This window comes from Strix aluco, chromosome 19, assembly GCF_031877795.1.
Source record: "Strix aluco isolate bStrAlu1 chromosome 19, bStrAlu1.hap1, whole genome shotgun sequence".
Lineage (NCBI taxonomy): Eukaryota > Metazoa > Chordata > Aves > Strigiformes > Strigidae > Strix > Strix aluco.
Genome location: NC_133949.1, coordinates 16,119,836 through 16,134,419, shown reverse-complemented (window position 1 = coordinate 16,134,419; position 14,584 = coordinate 16,119,836). Strand labels below are relative to the sequence as shown.

Here is a 14,584-nt window from a genome sequence, read left to right as displayed (position 1 = left end):
CCGTTTCCCCACTGATAGCTGCAAATAAAGCGTGGAGGGACCTGACCTGCGTGGGGGTCCGTCCTGCTTCCCCTCTGCCCGAGAGGAGCTGCGGGAGAGCCGGCGGGGGGATGGACGGCGCCCGCCCAGCACCCATCAGCCGCGGCACACGTGGGGTGACACGGCATGGCACCGCAGAGGGGACGTGACCCCCGGGCGCAGACGATCTCCTCCGCGGTGCAGAGGGAGCGGTGCGGGGCACGGGGCGTTTGCTGGCGAGGGGTTCACCCAGTGGGAAGGTGGCTGGTCCCCGCCAGGGCAGAGATTGTGGCAAGGTGGAAGCTTCTTCCCGGCACAGCGGGGCAGCTGGAGGGGAGGGCACCTCGCTGCCCGCGGCCGGGGTGTGCATCTTCCCACGGGATGCTGAAGAGTTTTCCCTTTGTTGAAATAAAAATTCTCTGCAAAGAAGAAAAGGATAAAAGTGTTGGAGACTGTGGAAGGAGAATATGCCCAGTCCTGCGGTGACAGCCATGGAGCGCCAGTCCCAGGGAGGGAGCCGAGGCCGCCGCAGTGCCTGTCCCCGAGACACCAAGCCGCCCGCCGCCCCCAGGCTGGGGTGGGAGGAGGGTCAGTGATGGACTAAACATCACGGCTTTTTGAGAGCCATGCTTTTGGAAATGGAAATCCCTCTCATTTCAAGTTTTATGGGCTCTTCTGCTCAGCTAGGAACTTCCTAATTAAAACCCTGATTTCATGACACAGAAGGATTCCGGGAACTGGAGCCTGCGAGAAAACCAGTAAATAAATTCCTTATGGCTTGCAAATGCCTCCTGCATGGAAGCGCCCACTCGTGCTGGTGGCCCCACGCACAGGCATAAGCTGTGCCAACAGGCAGAAAGTCCCCGGCCCCAAGAGCCCGGGCCAACCACGCTGCGCTCCGTCACCTCTGCCCATAGAATCCACCCCCGAAACTGGCCGTTTCCATCGGGTTTTGGGGAGGGGTAAGGAGACCACCTCTGCTTTTCCACCCCCGGCGCACAGAGCGAAGCGCAGCAAACCTCACCCTCCCTGCAGAGACGGGCACGAGCGGTTCACGAAGGTTAACGGGAAAAAATGGAACCTGCTGTGCTGTGGCCCATCATCCCCGAGAGCGGGGGCAGAGGCGGGTGGGAGCACCCGAACGTACCCCAGAGAGGACCAAAGCTGCACAGTGGCACCGACGGGCACAGGCCTGTCTGGCACTGACCTCCACAGCTTTTGTCACTCAGTGCTGCCCTCAGCTTACAGCAGCGCTTAGGATGCTTCGAGATACAGTACTGATCACGTATTTAATAATGAACGGTGCAATTAGCTGAGGTTAGCCGTGCACACCTGGCCGCAGACGAGACAAGTCACCGTGCACGACACCGTATTACACTCACTCACCTTTTACAAGTTCATGACTCCTTCTTCCTGCTAGTGGCTCTGAACGGAAAACAGAAGACAGGTGGGGTTGCAAACGAAGGGGCAAGAAGTCATGAAATCCCTTCCCCTTCCCCTCCCTTGCTGCCTGCCCCTGCAGGCTCTGCCTCCTGCTCCATAGACCCCAGACCCCCCCGGACCCCCCGGGCCCCCACGCCGGCGCTGGGCAGAGCAGGATGTGGCCGCGCAGCATCGCCTGGTGAGAGCCGCTGGCACCTACCGTGCTGGAGCTGCCGTGGCTGAGCTTGTCGAAGCGAAACTTTAGGTTTGACCTTGGAGAGTTTCTGTTCTTTATATCTGCTGGAGGGAGGGGAAAAGCAAAGGAGAAAAATAATAATCTGTGAACAAAAATATTTGCTGAAGCTGTAGGGCTGACTGCTGCTCGACCAGCCTGACAGCCAGGCACTTCAATAGACTGTCATGAGTGCTACCAATATTTATTCTATCTTGGCTAAATGTTTGGCAAAATCTGTACATTAAATGTTTTTGATGGAACAAATTGAGGCTTAATTACATTTCACAGTCTTTCTACTGGAAATGCCACTGAAAAGGCTACAAGAAATGACTGATCCGTATAATGTATGGGTGGATTTCCATGTTCTTGGCAGGAAAAATACAAAATAAACACTTTAAACATTAAAAGGGGCTGGTTTAATAGTTCAGAAAATCACTAATGAAATAAGGAGGAGGACCTGTGGGGTGCTGAGATACAAAAAGCCAGACAGACTGCGCTCTGCAGCCCGGATTTTCCCCGCGCTGTTCCCAATTACGGAGCTGCTCAGGGTGGATTTGTGCCTCCCTGGCTGTTTCGCAAATTGCTCCCAAGTTCATAATGTGCGTTTTCATTTGGATCATGTGGCTTGAAAATGAAACCCCGGTGAGCTGCAGGTGAGGGGCGAGCGCTGCGGACCTCCCCCAGCCCCAGGGCCGGGGCCGTCACCGCGGGGTGCACCAGCAAAAGGCCGTTTCTGCCCATTTTGCCCTGTTGAGCTGCACCTTATTTTGCAAATCGTCCGACTGAAACGGATGGAGCCGGTGAGTGAGTTAGCAGTGGGGGTAATGGAGCCAAGACCGAGGGAAGCTGCTTGTTTATTAAATAATTTGTGAGTCATGGCTCGGTCCTTGGAGACAGCGAGTTTCCACGACTACTGCACATGCCTGTCAGGGGAGAAGGGAGGAAACAAAGCCACCTCTGCACTCTAATTTAGAAGGCAAACAAATTCCCCATGGAAATACAGAAATAAAGCACATGGGGCCGTCTCTCCAGAACAGCCCCGTCAGGATTGGGGATTCAGGACCCTGCGGGACGCCCGTCCTGCGCAGCCGCTGCTTCGCTCCGTCACCTCCGGCACCCGCCGGCAGCACGGGCACGGCTGGGGAGGGGGCTGCTCCATCCCAGAGCCACCGACCCCGTCCTGACCCACCGCTGCGGGACCCTGGGGGCCTCCAGGAGCGACGGGAGAGCCACTGCCCCCCACCAAGCCCTCCCGCCCCCCACAACCCACCTGTGGGGCTCCTGCTCATGATCACGGGGGTGGCGGCGGCCCCCACGCTCGGGCTCTCGCTGCCGGGCGAGGCACTGTAGACAAACACGTCCTGCTTGAACGGCGATGCCGTCGACGGCTGGCTTCCCTGAACGGGGAGAGACGAGGACACGGCTTTCCCTTCCGCAGCCAGCTTTCCTCCCCGCACCCGGCCAATGCCCCAGTGCATCCCTGCTCCTGATGGAGCAACCCCAGTGTGCCCAGCATGGCCCAGTGCTGCCAAGGCTCACTGGGGTGTCCCACTGGGCACCCTGAACCTCCCCTTCATGGGGATGGGATTAAACTCCCCGATGTCAGCGGGGAGGAGTCATCTGGGGGGTCCACGGGGCGGTTCCCCCACACAGACACCACCCATGGCGTGTGTGGAGCCGCAGGGTCCCGAGCCCGAGCGCGCCGCGGGGCCGGTTCGGTGCCTACCACGCTGTCGTACTCCTCCAGGGTCTCGCTCTCCCCCGCTGTGCTGCTGAAGCTGCTGGTGCTCGAGGAGGAACGGGAGATGTTCGACCTCCCATTCTCTTTCAGCTTAATAAACGGCCTGGGAAGAGAGGCAAAACAAAACGAAGGGCACGTGGTTGTCACTCGGAAAGCTGTGTCCCTCGGGCTACGGCAGCGGGGACAGACCCTCCCATGTGCCTCCGGAGCAAAGCAGCCGCCGTAGGGATGAACCCAGAGGGGTGGTTCTGTAAATAACCCTTCCAAAAGCGTGGGGTGACGTTGGTGGGTGCCCCCAGCAGAAACCCCGGGGTCAGGCTGACTCCCCGCTGGCAGGGAGGGATGGGCACCCCGGGCCTCCCCAGCTCCCGTGCCGTAGGGTTTGGGCAACTTCTGTCAAATACTGCTCTTTGCTCTTCTTTTTAAAGACGGCTATTTTCAGACCATAAAGGAGCTGTGCTCATGAATCACCAGAATCTTTTTTTTTCCCCTCCCTTAATATCAAAATTATTTATAGCAAAACCTGGAGATGGTTTTGGTTGACAAAGTCCCTGATGGTCTGTGAGCTCCGGTCGGAGGAGGACAGGGCTCCTCCCGGCTCACCTGTCTTTGTTGGGGCATATTTCAGGGGAGCTGGGGTTGGACGAGGTTTCAGATTTCATCTCTTGGGAAGAATGTCCCAAATCTGGTGTCTTCTGGGCTCCAGAAACACTGTCGCTGAGGGCACAAGGAGACAGGTTGCATGAGTTACACAAGAGACTTAAAAAGGATGGTCAAATTATACTCCCTAACACCAAATGCTAAACTGCAAGAGTAACAGATGCTCTCTGGATACCACCACTTCGATTTAAAACAGAGGGAAGGGATCCAAGGCACAATTCCTCGAACATGGCAAAAGCAGCTCTTGTTGCTGGATTGTGTGGAAAGAGGAGGCTGTGCCCCAGGCAAGGTCTCCAGCACCCACCAACACCTTCTCTCAAGTTTAACACGCAATAACGTTTTTAACCCCAGTTACCAGGGCGATGTCAAACTTACCACCTCGTCCTGCTCTCCGCCTGGCTCTCAGAGCCCGTGTGCAGGCGTGGGAACAGCCCTGAACGGCGCTTGATGGGGCTCCTGGACTGGTTCTTGGTGGCAGCTGCTGGTACGGGGGGCTGGAAGCACAGAACAGTCCGGGTTGGAGAGCAAAGCTCCTTCCTAGGAGCTCGTAAGACTAAACATCCTGTGAGGAATTATGCTGCCCTCAATTCTCATCCTGCGCAGCGAGAAAACATGTAACGCTAGAATTTCTTTCACATCTCCTTTGTACTTTGGGGCTGAAAACCCCAGGAAGCCAATCTTCGGCTCTTCCACGAAACAAACCCAGCTTGAACACAGCACTCATAAAACCATGCTCTGCTCAAATCTTCTCCTCGCCCTCACACTTGCTGCCTGCACAGGGGACTGTCAGCCTACGTCAGGGCAGTGCAGCACCCTGTCAGGCTGGGGAGGGAGGGAGGGAGGGACAGAGGGGCAGGAGGACGGGGGCGGGGGGACACGCGCCTGCGCTCACCGAGAAGGTGGTCTTGGTCACCTCGCCGCTGTTGTGTGCGATGCCCCCGCTGAGGCTGCCCGGGATGCCGCCGCCGTGGTGCTTCTTCTGGCTGCCCACCATCGTCTCCATGGAGTGGCTGCGCACCCGGATGGCTCTCTGCGGGAGGGGACAGGGGCCTCCGGTCATCACCACTCCCCAAAACCCCTCCCCAGCCCCAGGTCACCCCCGGCACACCCGGGCGTGACCTGCCCAGTCCTCCCTGTCACAGCTGGCACACGCCAACAACAACTCTTAAGGAACAACAGCCGCTGTTGCTCTGCACAGCCCGAGGACAAGTCAACCCTCGGGGACCCGCACAGCCACGACAAGGCCGGGTTGTCCCCCCACTCCCCCCACAAGCCGGGGGCTGAGCACTGCAGACACCAGCCCCAGAGCCCTGACCCAGCACCTGGCCGACCCCCCGAACCCCTCGGCAGGAAGGGGGAGCACCACCGAGTCATCAGCCAGTGTTTGGGTGCAAACCCCCGATTCTCCCTGGATCAGAGAGGACGGGTCCTGTGAGGAGCCTCCTGCCCTGCCTGCACCTCTCCTGCGCACTGACGGACCTCTCCAACCTGCCCCAAAACACCCCAGAGTTGGAGGCTTCACAGCTACACAAAAGTACGTCTGTTCTTCAGCGTGCTCACGCCTGAAGAACACATTTAGCCTGAACTAAATGCTGGTTTGGCCCATCCACCTCTGTAAGAGACCCAGAGATGAGCTGCACAGCATCATCCCCACAGCAGGCACAGACTCTCCTTGCTTCCTTCGGTCTTCATTTCCCCCAACCAAGCAGCCCCTTCCTTCAACCTTCACATCAGCCATGATCCCCTGGGCTCCGGACACGCTCTCCTCCAGGCTGCCCTTGCCCGAGCTGCACCGCTGAGCCTGTGCCAACGCTGCAGCCTGGCCCGGCCTCTGCTGCTGCATCCCTGCTGTTGGATGCAGCAAACCAAGGACCACAACCGCCGCTGTGGCACCCCCAGGCTGAGGGCTGCGCTCCCCCCGCAGCTGTAGGCACCTCGCTTGCCCAGCAAACCACGGCCTGATCCCCACTGCCCTGAAACACTCGTGTCTGTTTGGCACGGGCTGGTTTTTACAGGAGCAAGATGCCCAGCACGAGGCCTCGTGCCCTTGCTCCCTCGGGCTGCCCCGGAGAGCTGGAGCACCGCCAGAGCTCCACGCACCCAGGGATGCCCACAGCCAGGCGTCTCTTGCCCGGGCATGGAGAAGAGGCACCAAGTCCAACCCACCTCCACGGCAGATCCCAGAGATGTGCCGTGCTGGGTCTGGACACAACGGAACCCACAGCCCTCACGGAGAATTCCATGTCCCCCAGGAAAGAACCAATGGCCGGGCTCTGCAGACATTGGTGGCACAAGCAGGGGAAGAGGATGGATGTGAGCTGTTTTGACTCAAACTGTTGCAAGAGCTGCGCATACCAGAGGCAGAGACCTTCTGCAGATCCAAACGCTCGTCCAGGTGCTTAAACAGGACCTGAGCTATTTTTAAAGTCCTCTCTCAATTGTTGTCCCAAGCGCTTACAAATACAACCACGAGATCTTTTGAAAGTCTGGCACACGCTATGAAAAGCAGCAGTGAAATGCACAAGTTAAAAAAAAAATCTATACCCATATTTTAATTACTGTAATCACCATAGTAACGGGAGCCCAAACTGGACTGCGATGCCAGTGTGCCAGTTACAGGAAAGTTTCTCTTCGCAGCTATTCCCTTCGAGTGGCTGCTGCGCCACGGCCGCCTCTTCTCCAGCCCCCAACTCAGCCCAAGGTAAAGAGATTTTGGAGGAAACAAGCCATCGAGGGCCAGGAGGTTCCTGGAGGTGCCCGGCACCATGTCCATGGAGCGCAGGCACCGGTTTGCTGCCGGCCCTGGGTAAGTGCAGCCCCAAGCTCTCACCGAGACCCCACCCGTGGCAGGGACCACAGACACCCCGACAGCCCCGCGCTGTCCCCTCCTTCCATCCAGTAACAAACACTGAGCAAGAGTCCATCAGACCTGATTTATTGGGGTCAGCAAGCCGTACAAAACTGGACAATGTTTGCAGATAAAAGTAACCGGTTGCTTGCTTGGCTGCCCGCAGCCCCGGCGGGTGCTCGCGCTGTGCAGGCAGGAAGGTTCCTGCCCAGGGCTGCCGAGGCCGCGGAGCTCTGTGGGGCACCCCGACACCCCCTCCCGGGGGGGCTGGCCAGGGGCTCCTCTCCCTGTGGCGGGGAGGTGAAGGCACCCCTCCCACTTGCTCAGGGCCCAGCAGAAACAAGCTCTGCACGGCCTGTTACCACATCGCATGGCCGGGGAGGAAGGGGCTGCTGTGAGGAATCAGGTAAAAAGAAACCGTGGGGGACAGGTCTCGCCCCCTCCCAGGACTCTTATTTACCGTCTCTCCTCTCCCCGCTCACTCCAACAGTGCACGGTGGAGGATGTAAGCCAGGATGCAGCCCAGCAGCGCGGTCCCGAGGCGGCCGGGAAAACGCAGCCCAGCCCGGACCACGGAACTCAGCACCTGCCCCGGTGCACCCTGCAACGCCGAGAGAGCAGAGTCCACTTTCTCATACGCAAAAAGCATGTGAAAAAATGATTATTTAACATCATCGCCTCAGAGCCTGCAGCAAACGCTGTGACATGTGACTGCACAGCATCTCCAGTTCTACATGTCTCATACCTAAACAGGACACACCTGAGCCCCCGGGTGCCCCCACAGTGGGGACCAGGGCGCTGCTCACCCCTCCTCGGCAGCCGTCGGGCGCAGGATGAGGTCACTCATCACCAGTGCCCGTTTCTCTGCACCACAGACAAAACCGTGCCCATACGGTACCTGCAGGAGCTGTCTCTGCAGAGCCGCGGTGGGGTGAGAGGGGTGTCCCCTGCTGCCCAGCTGGTCATTGTCCCTACCTCCAACAGTGGCTCCATTTTGTTCACATCATTTTATCTCATTTCTTCTCCTCCTCCCTCCTTTTCTCCCAACCCACTCTCTCTTGTCTCCCCTCACACTCCCAGTCTCACCCAGCACCGTTTCCCCTCTCCACAAACCCAGCACCTCCTCTTGTGTCTCACATTTAACACAACCACAACCCCCACCCACCTTCTTGCCGTGGCGGCTACCCCTCGGTGTCCTTCCCCAGGCCCTGTTCTGCACCCAGGCTGGGACAGCAGGGCCACCAGCAGCCCAGGGCCACCAGCAGCCCGGAGCCACCAGCAGGACTTGCCCTGCAGCAGCAGAGCCCGACTGCAGGCACAGCCTGTGCCAGGGTGCCAGCCCTGGACCAAGACCCCTCCAGAGACACGGCAAATGCCAGAGCACGCTGGCAGGAGAGGAGGTGCCCAGGGGCTCTGGAGAGGTCACCCCGATGATGACACTCGCCAACACCCCAACGTCAGCCTGTGCCTGCTCCCGCTGGGACCAGCTTGGGTGTCTGCGGGTGGCAGCGAGCTCCTACCTCCTCCCATCGCTCTGCTCGCAGGGGACCCCTCTCATCCCCCAACACGGCTCATCCGCATCATCCACTAAAATGTGCTCTGCCAGCCCCGGCTGTATTTTAACTCTGCTGTTAGCAAGGGGACGTGGCTTTACCTTGAAAGACTCCAGAAAGCCCCCGTGACCCCCATTCTCCAGCTTGTCCTCCTCGGGCCCCAGCCCCAGCATGGTCTGCGTGTACCCGTGGAGCTCATCGTGGAGGTTGTCCAACAAGGCGGCCCGTGTCCGGTCCTGGGGGAGTGAGAATGGGCTCAGCCATGGGTGCCGAGGGAGGGGGCAGCGGCACCGACCCACGGGACACCCGGCTTGTCCCCCCGCCCCAGGGCAGCGCCCACCCCGCGGGGCCCCAGGGCCATCAAGTGAGCAGAGACACGGGCACTCTCTGGTCACTCGTCCCAGCAAGCACTGGCCCAGCTCAGCCCAGGGAAATGCGTTTTCTTAATTAAAGCCAAGAGCCGCCCCGCGCCCACTCCGGCGCCGGGCAGGGCTGGGCAGCGGTACCTCCAGCTTCGCAAACTTGTCGGACTTGCAGCAGGCGTTCTCGGCATTGATGAGCTTGGTCAGGAGGAACTCCCGGAACTCGGGGCTCTGCGGGGAGAGAGCTGAGGTGTAAAATACCCACCATCATAAGATTCCACCTATCGCTCATACTGGAGCTGTACCGAGCTCACAGCACCCTGCAGCCCCCTCCAGATGGGGGAGCATTGGTGGAAAACCCCAGATGGGCGTGGGGAGCCCCCTCCTGCACTGGCTGTCACCCCCACACTGGGTGCCATGACAGCAGAGCCGCCGCTGCCGCCTTGCACAGGTTACGCTGTGCGCTGGTGCACGGCCTCCCGTCCCGCCGCAAACCCCACAGCCTCACTAGAAACCAAAATAATCACAGAATCGTTGATGGTTTGGGTGGGAAGGGACCTTACAACCAAACCATTTCCACCCCCCTGCCCCGGGCAGGGCCACCTTCCACTAGCCCAGGTTGCCCAAAGCCCCGTCCAACCTGGCCTTGAACCCTTCCAGGGAGGGGGCAGCCACAGCTTCTCTGGGCAACCTGTGCCAGGGCCTCACCTCACTGAATAAATAATAAATAAATAATAAGTAAATGCATATGAATTATGTTTCCCCTAAGCAGGCATGCTTGAAAACCTCTTGGACATACACATCTACTTTTTTTATGGCTTGGAACAAGCTTCCCACCTCAGCTCTTACCTTCTGGAACACTGGTGGGCTCGGCAGGGGGGGGCCGAAGGAGGGGACGTCCTCCCGCGCCGTGACCGACACCTGCAGAGCCAAGAGAAACGTTGTTCCCGTGGGTGCAGAGGGCAGCCCCCAGTGCAGACACCCCTCTCCTGGAGGGCAGCAGATGTGGGAGGGGGTAATGCTCTCCCCTGCCCAGCCCAGCCCAGCCCAGCCACAGCGTCCCAGCACCTGAGAGCCCAGGGGCATCGCAGAGCCCTCGCGGTGCCACAGAGAGCGCTCCTCCCCAGCCCTCGCCAGCCATCGCTCTGCTCTCAGGAGAGGGTTAACTGTGCACAGGTTTTCACATTTATTCCTGTGAGTTCTGTTTTCCTTTGTGGCTCTAAGCAACGTGGCTTTCAGTTTGAAAAATTACGTCTTACTGGATCTCTTCACAGAAAAGAGATAACAGAGTTTATGCTGCCTGGACTTGAGTGATGTGTTAGATGGGTACGAGCTGTTCTGAGGCTTATTCAAATACTGAGCAGCCTCAAAAATCTTTAGCAAATGAGCATGTTATTATACACGCACATATTTTATACATGTATGTACGTATACACACACCCCCCATGTAATAGTGCATATGTAAATACGTGTGTGTGTGTGTACATGTATGTTTAATACGCCCGTTAGGTATAATACTGGTTCTAACGCTGAGCCCATGGGCAGGGCAGCTGCTGGGCAGCCGCCTCCAGACTCGGCCTGAGCTGCCGAAGCAAAAATCAGCACCTGCAAGTCACGACTGCCCTCACCTTGTACGCCGTGTTATCTGCCTCGGGGTTTTCCACCTGCACCACAATGTAGGCGTGCAGGAAGTTGGAGGCGATCATGTCTGGGACAAACGGCGTGTTCTCCTCCTGGAAGATAACTGCCACGATGTCATTGCCAATGTGCCTCTTCCTCTGGAGCTAAGCGGAACGGGAGAACACTCGCTCGGTACAGGCGGGCGGCTCCGCTCCCTCGGGAGCAAACACCCGCTCGGGGGGTGCCGGGGATGCTGCGGCACCGGGGCTCGGCGCTGCCGGCGCTGGGCAGGGCAGCGCCAGCGCATCCTGGCTCAGATGCCTCTGTGTGAGGAGGCTCATCTCTTACTTGTTGTGTGTCTCCTTCGGTAAAAGGCAGCTTTGTAGAGACGTGAAACATTATCTCCCTGTCCCTGAACACCGTGTACACAGACTCCGCTCCCGTCTGCCCGTGGCTGACATCCAGACCTCCTCGAAAACTGGAGATGAAGGGAAAGGCGGGGGAAAATGAAGAAATATTAATTGAAAGCTTAGCAGAGACCGCCGGCGGCTGTCAGGGGACAGGGTGGCAGAACAAACCAGCTCATTTATCTTTATCGAGTAGCAAGCAAATGGGAAAGAACAAACTGTGCGTCACGTATTGTAACCAGCATCGGCGTCACCGGTCTGAAATTCAGGGGGTGCGGCAGAGTGGTGCCGGCAGCCAGGGCTGACCCCAGCCATGGGCACCGGCCACAGGGCCAGCGGTGCTGAGCTCTGGCACCATGGGCTGCCTGCACCTGCCTGCCCACAGCCCTCACCGGCACCGGGGGGCTCTGCCTGCACCTGCCTGCCCACAGCCCTCACCGGCACCGGGGGGCTCTGCCTGCACCTGCCTGCCCACAGCCCTCACCGGCACCGGGGGGCTCTGCCTGCACCTGTCTGCCCACAGCCCTCACCGGCACCGGGGGGCTCTGCCTGCACCTGTCTGCCCACAGCCCTCACCGGCACCGGGGGGCTCTGCCCGCGCCACGGCTGCTGCGGCGACCACCCTGGACACCCTCACGCCGCGGCTGAGCCCACGACACTGGACAGGGTGCGTTTCCATACAAAGTTCCTTTCGTCTATGGCTCAATATAGTCAGATTTTCTCACAACCTCAAAACTGCAGGAAAGGAAGTTTTTCTCTCTTGGCAGCTCCAATTTTTTTTTCGGAAAACTCCCCCAGCTTTGAAAAACAAGCCAAAGCTATATTTGCTTCTGCTCTGTACATCCCGCTCATGAGTGAGATGACTTCTGTTCTCGCATGCTAGATATTTTTACATATGACATGGTCTCTCGTTAAATGTATTTGTAAAATCATTCTTTTTATTTAACTTACCCTTTGAAGTCCTGGAGTGTGATGGTGTCTCCCAGAAAACTTAAGAAGTTCTTGAAGGCAGTGCTCTCTTCATTATTGCCGAACAACTCCTCCTCTTGGGTCTGCAAAACACCGGATGCATCTTTTGAGAGCCCCGGCCCCGCCTGTCCCCGCCCGCCCAGGCTGTGCAGCACCTGCTGACACCGGCTCCGGGGCAGGAGGAGGGTCTGGCCGTGGCTCTGCCACCGCGGCGTTGGTCTGGTGGAGCCACAGAGGCCCCTGCGCTGCCTGAGCCGAGCGTGACCAAAGCCACCATCCCCAGCGGCCACCATGTGCCGGGACGGCCCCATGTCCTCAGGTCGCTCTGCGGGTGGTACGGACACGACGACCACGGACACCACTAACGTGAAAGGTCCCTTCAAAACGCCCCTTCTACATGTCACCCTGCTCTCAAAACACAAATGAATCCTCCCTGGGAAAGTCCAAGTCTTAATTGTCCCTTGCACGCCACATTTCAGAACAAGGAGACCTTAATTATGGTCTTGCATGAGTTAATCCAAAATAAAATGCAATACGTAAAGATAACTAGAGCGCCTGTCAGAATAATCTTTGGTGAGTTATAAGACTCATCTGCCTCTTCACTCCCCATCCAGAGTCCCTCGGCTAATGACAGCATTCTCAGCAAACGCGTGGCTTCCTAGCCCACAGTCCTCCAAGACAAATGCAACTGTTTCTCTGTCTAAACATGCATCTGATTAAAATATCATGCCTGCTAAAATCCATTTTCACATCCACTTTTCCCTACAGCAGCTTGTGGGCTGACTTCCATACAGAAGTTTTACAGTCACATCATTTTTTAATGAGTCAGGGAAACATCCGAGCAGTAAGAAATGAATTATTAGCGAGGACACCCAGTAACACAATGTGTTGTATGCGACCGAATTAACTGCGGGGCCGGGTTTGCACTTGTGAAACCCAGACAAGCGGGGATGTGCTCCCCGAGAACGGCACGGGGGTTACTCACCTGCCTGAACTTCTGATAGATCACACCGAACTTGAACGTGTTGTTGACCTCATGTTCATCATACGACACTATCATCTGGGACGCCTGCAGTAAAGCAGAATACGAACTAATTCATGTGGCAGTTCAAAACGCGACGTCCCAAAGAGCAAACTCGTGGCTCCCCGTGGCGGGCGGCGGGGCAGAGCCCCCCAGAGCTGCAGCGGGGTACGCAACGGCCAGGCAGCGCCCGGGGGAGCGGAAGGGGGGCAGAAGCCAAATTTCCATATAATTAGGTCAGAAGTTTTCACCAGTGGCCCTGGTGTTGGTTACCAGTGTCCCTGCAGCCTCCGCTGCTGACAGTCCACCCGTGCGTTTTGGGTGGGCGGGCGCTGCAGCCCCAGTGCCCGGGTGTGGCGGGGACTGTGGGGAGCCCCGACTTCTCCCAGGTTTCCTGAGGGAAGTGTGGGGCCCTTTGGGTGCAAGTACCAGCAGTTCCCGTGGCGCCCCAGCTCCCCAGTCCCAGCCCCGTTCTGCAGGGACTGAGTCAGAGACACTTTTCTTCCCCAGCTGGGCATCGGCTGCTCTCCAACTTCCAGACAGGGGTTTGATTGCAACACCAATAACGACAACGGATGAACGAAATTGGTTTGGCCTTGGCTGCATCAGAGGGTGGTGAAACTGCCTTATAACTTACTGCTGTGCCTGCCTCATAAAAAGTACTTGAAAATGATGGATTTTTTTTTTGCAGCTTCCCGGGAGCAGGTCTCTATGGCAGCACAGGAGTGCGCACGAGGAGAAGCGATAGAGAGTGGCCAACGAGTCAGTCTGGGCACGTCACCAGCAGGGACTGCCACCTGGATAAAACACTCCGTCCCCGCAGTGACCCTCCCTCCTCTGCATCTCTTCCCACAGGGCCTCTCGAGCACAGGCTCAACCTGTCTCACCGGGTTTCGAGCAAACCTTAAGGCATCAAACCAAGATCCCAGTTGGTTTTACACCCCACAGACAGTCGCCCTTCTGTCCTTCCCCATGATCCAAGGGCAGGTAATACCAAAGTGCCATCAATCCTTGGGGGCCAGTTGACATAACAAGACGGTGGCACGTGCGTGCCATCGGACAGCCGCTGGGTAACCCACAGCCCAGCGCCGCTGCGCTGCTCACATCCCCTCTGCAGCCAGGCACACAGGTAGAGAGCTAGAAAGATGCAGTACAAATATCCATGCTCTGTACCAAAGTAGCCACTGGATCTTGGAGAAAAGGAGAGAATTAACCCTACCTGACCTTCCCTGCCCAAGACACGACCGACGTGGGGTAAGTTACCTCACCTTGGGGTACAGAACCGGGTTAAACTTCAGCCCAGAGGCATCATCACAGAAGGCCTGTGGGCAAGGGGAAAGAGCAGTCAGTGCCAGGTCCCTGGGTGTGTGGAGCAGACACCCCTGTCCTGCCAAAACCCCACGGCAGGGCTGCAAATGTCTTATAAAGGAGCCAAATCCAGCCTCCAACGGCAGGAGCTCCCCGCTGCACATCCTCTCATTGGGATGCCCTGTGGCCTGGCTGGTACCCGACCGAGGATGCACCAAGGTTTCTCCATGGGTCAAAGGTGATGTCACTTCCTCACCTCTTCCCCCAGATATCAACCAGTGACCTGCCTGGGGTCTGTGGGAAACCAACAGACCTGCCAAGCACCCCTGGACCCAAGAGCACTGTTACCCAACACCACCCAATGTCACCCAATGCTGCCCAACACCACCCAAGGCTGCCCAAGGCACCAGGTGCAGCGGC

General features: G+C 57.9%; 1 protein-coding gene across 9 annotated transcripts in view; it reads right to left on the bottom strand.

Annotated features, from left to right (window-relative positions):
* Positions 1-271: 271 nt before the first annotated feature.
* The window catches only part of RAP1GAP2 (RAP1 GTPase activating protein 2), a 70,133-nt gene continuing 55,820 nt past the window's right edge, over positions 272-14,584 (bottom strand). For 6 of the 9 annotated variants that reach the window (XM_074845532.1, XM_074845536.1, XM_074845531.1 and 3 more), the window contains 16 exons: positions 14,125-14,178; positions 12,821-12,904; positions 11,818-11,918; positions 10,808-10,937; positions 10,468-10,623; positions 9,689-9,760; positions 8,984-9,070; positions 8,579-8,713; positions 4,969-5,106; positions 4,452-4,570; positions 4,020-4,133; positions 3,402-3,519; positions 2,946-3,072; positions 1,661-1,740; positions 1,405-1,443; positions 272-437 (listed from right to left, as the gene is read on the bottom strand). In XM_074845532.1, the coding sequence (XP_074701633.1) occupies positions 1,435-1,443; positions 1,661-1,740; positions 2,946-3,072; positions 3,402-3,519; positions 4,020-4,133; positions 4,452-4,570; positions 4,969-5,106; positions 8,579-8,713; positions 8,984-9,070; positions 9,689-9,760; positions 10,468-10,623; positions 10,808-10,937; positions 11,818-11,918; positions 12,821-12,904; positions 14,125-14,178 (1,524 nt within the window). In that variant the 3' untranslated portion in view covers positions 272-437; positions 1,405-1,434. The remainder of the gene's footprint in view (positions 438-1,404; positions 1,444-1,660; positions 1,741-2,945; positions 3,073-3,401; positions 3,520-4,019; positions 4,134-4,451; positions 4,571-4,968; positions 5,107-8,578; positions 8,714-8,983; positions 9,071-9,688; positions 9,761-10,467; positions 10,624-10,807; positions 10,938-11,817; positions 11,919-12,820; positions 12,905-14,124; positions 14,179-14,584) is intronic. The other 3 variants (XM_074845533.1, XM_074845534.1, XM_074845540.1) reach the window with 1 other exon arrangement.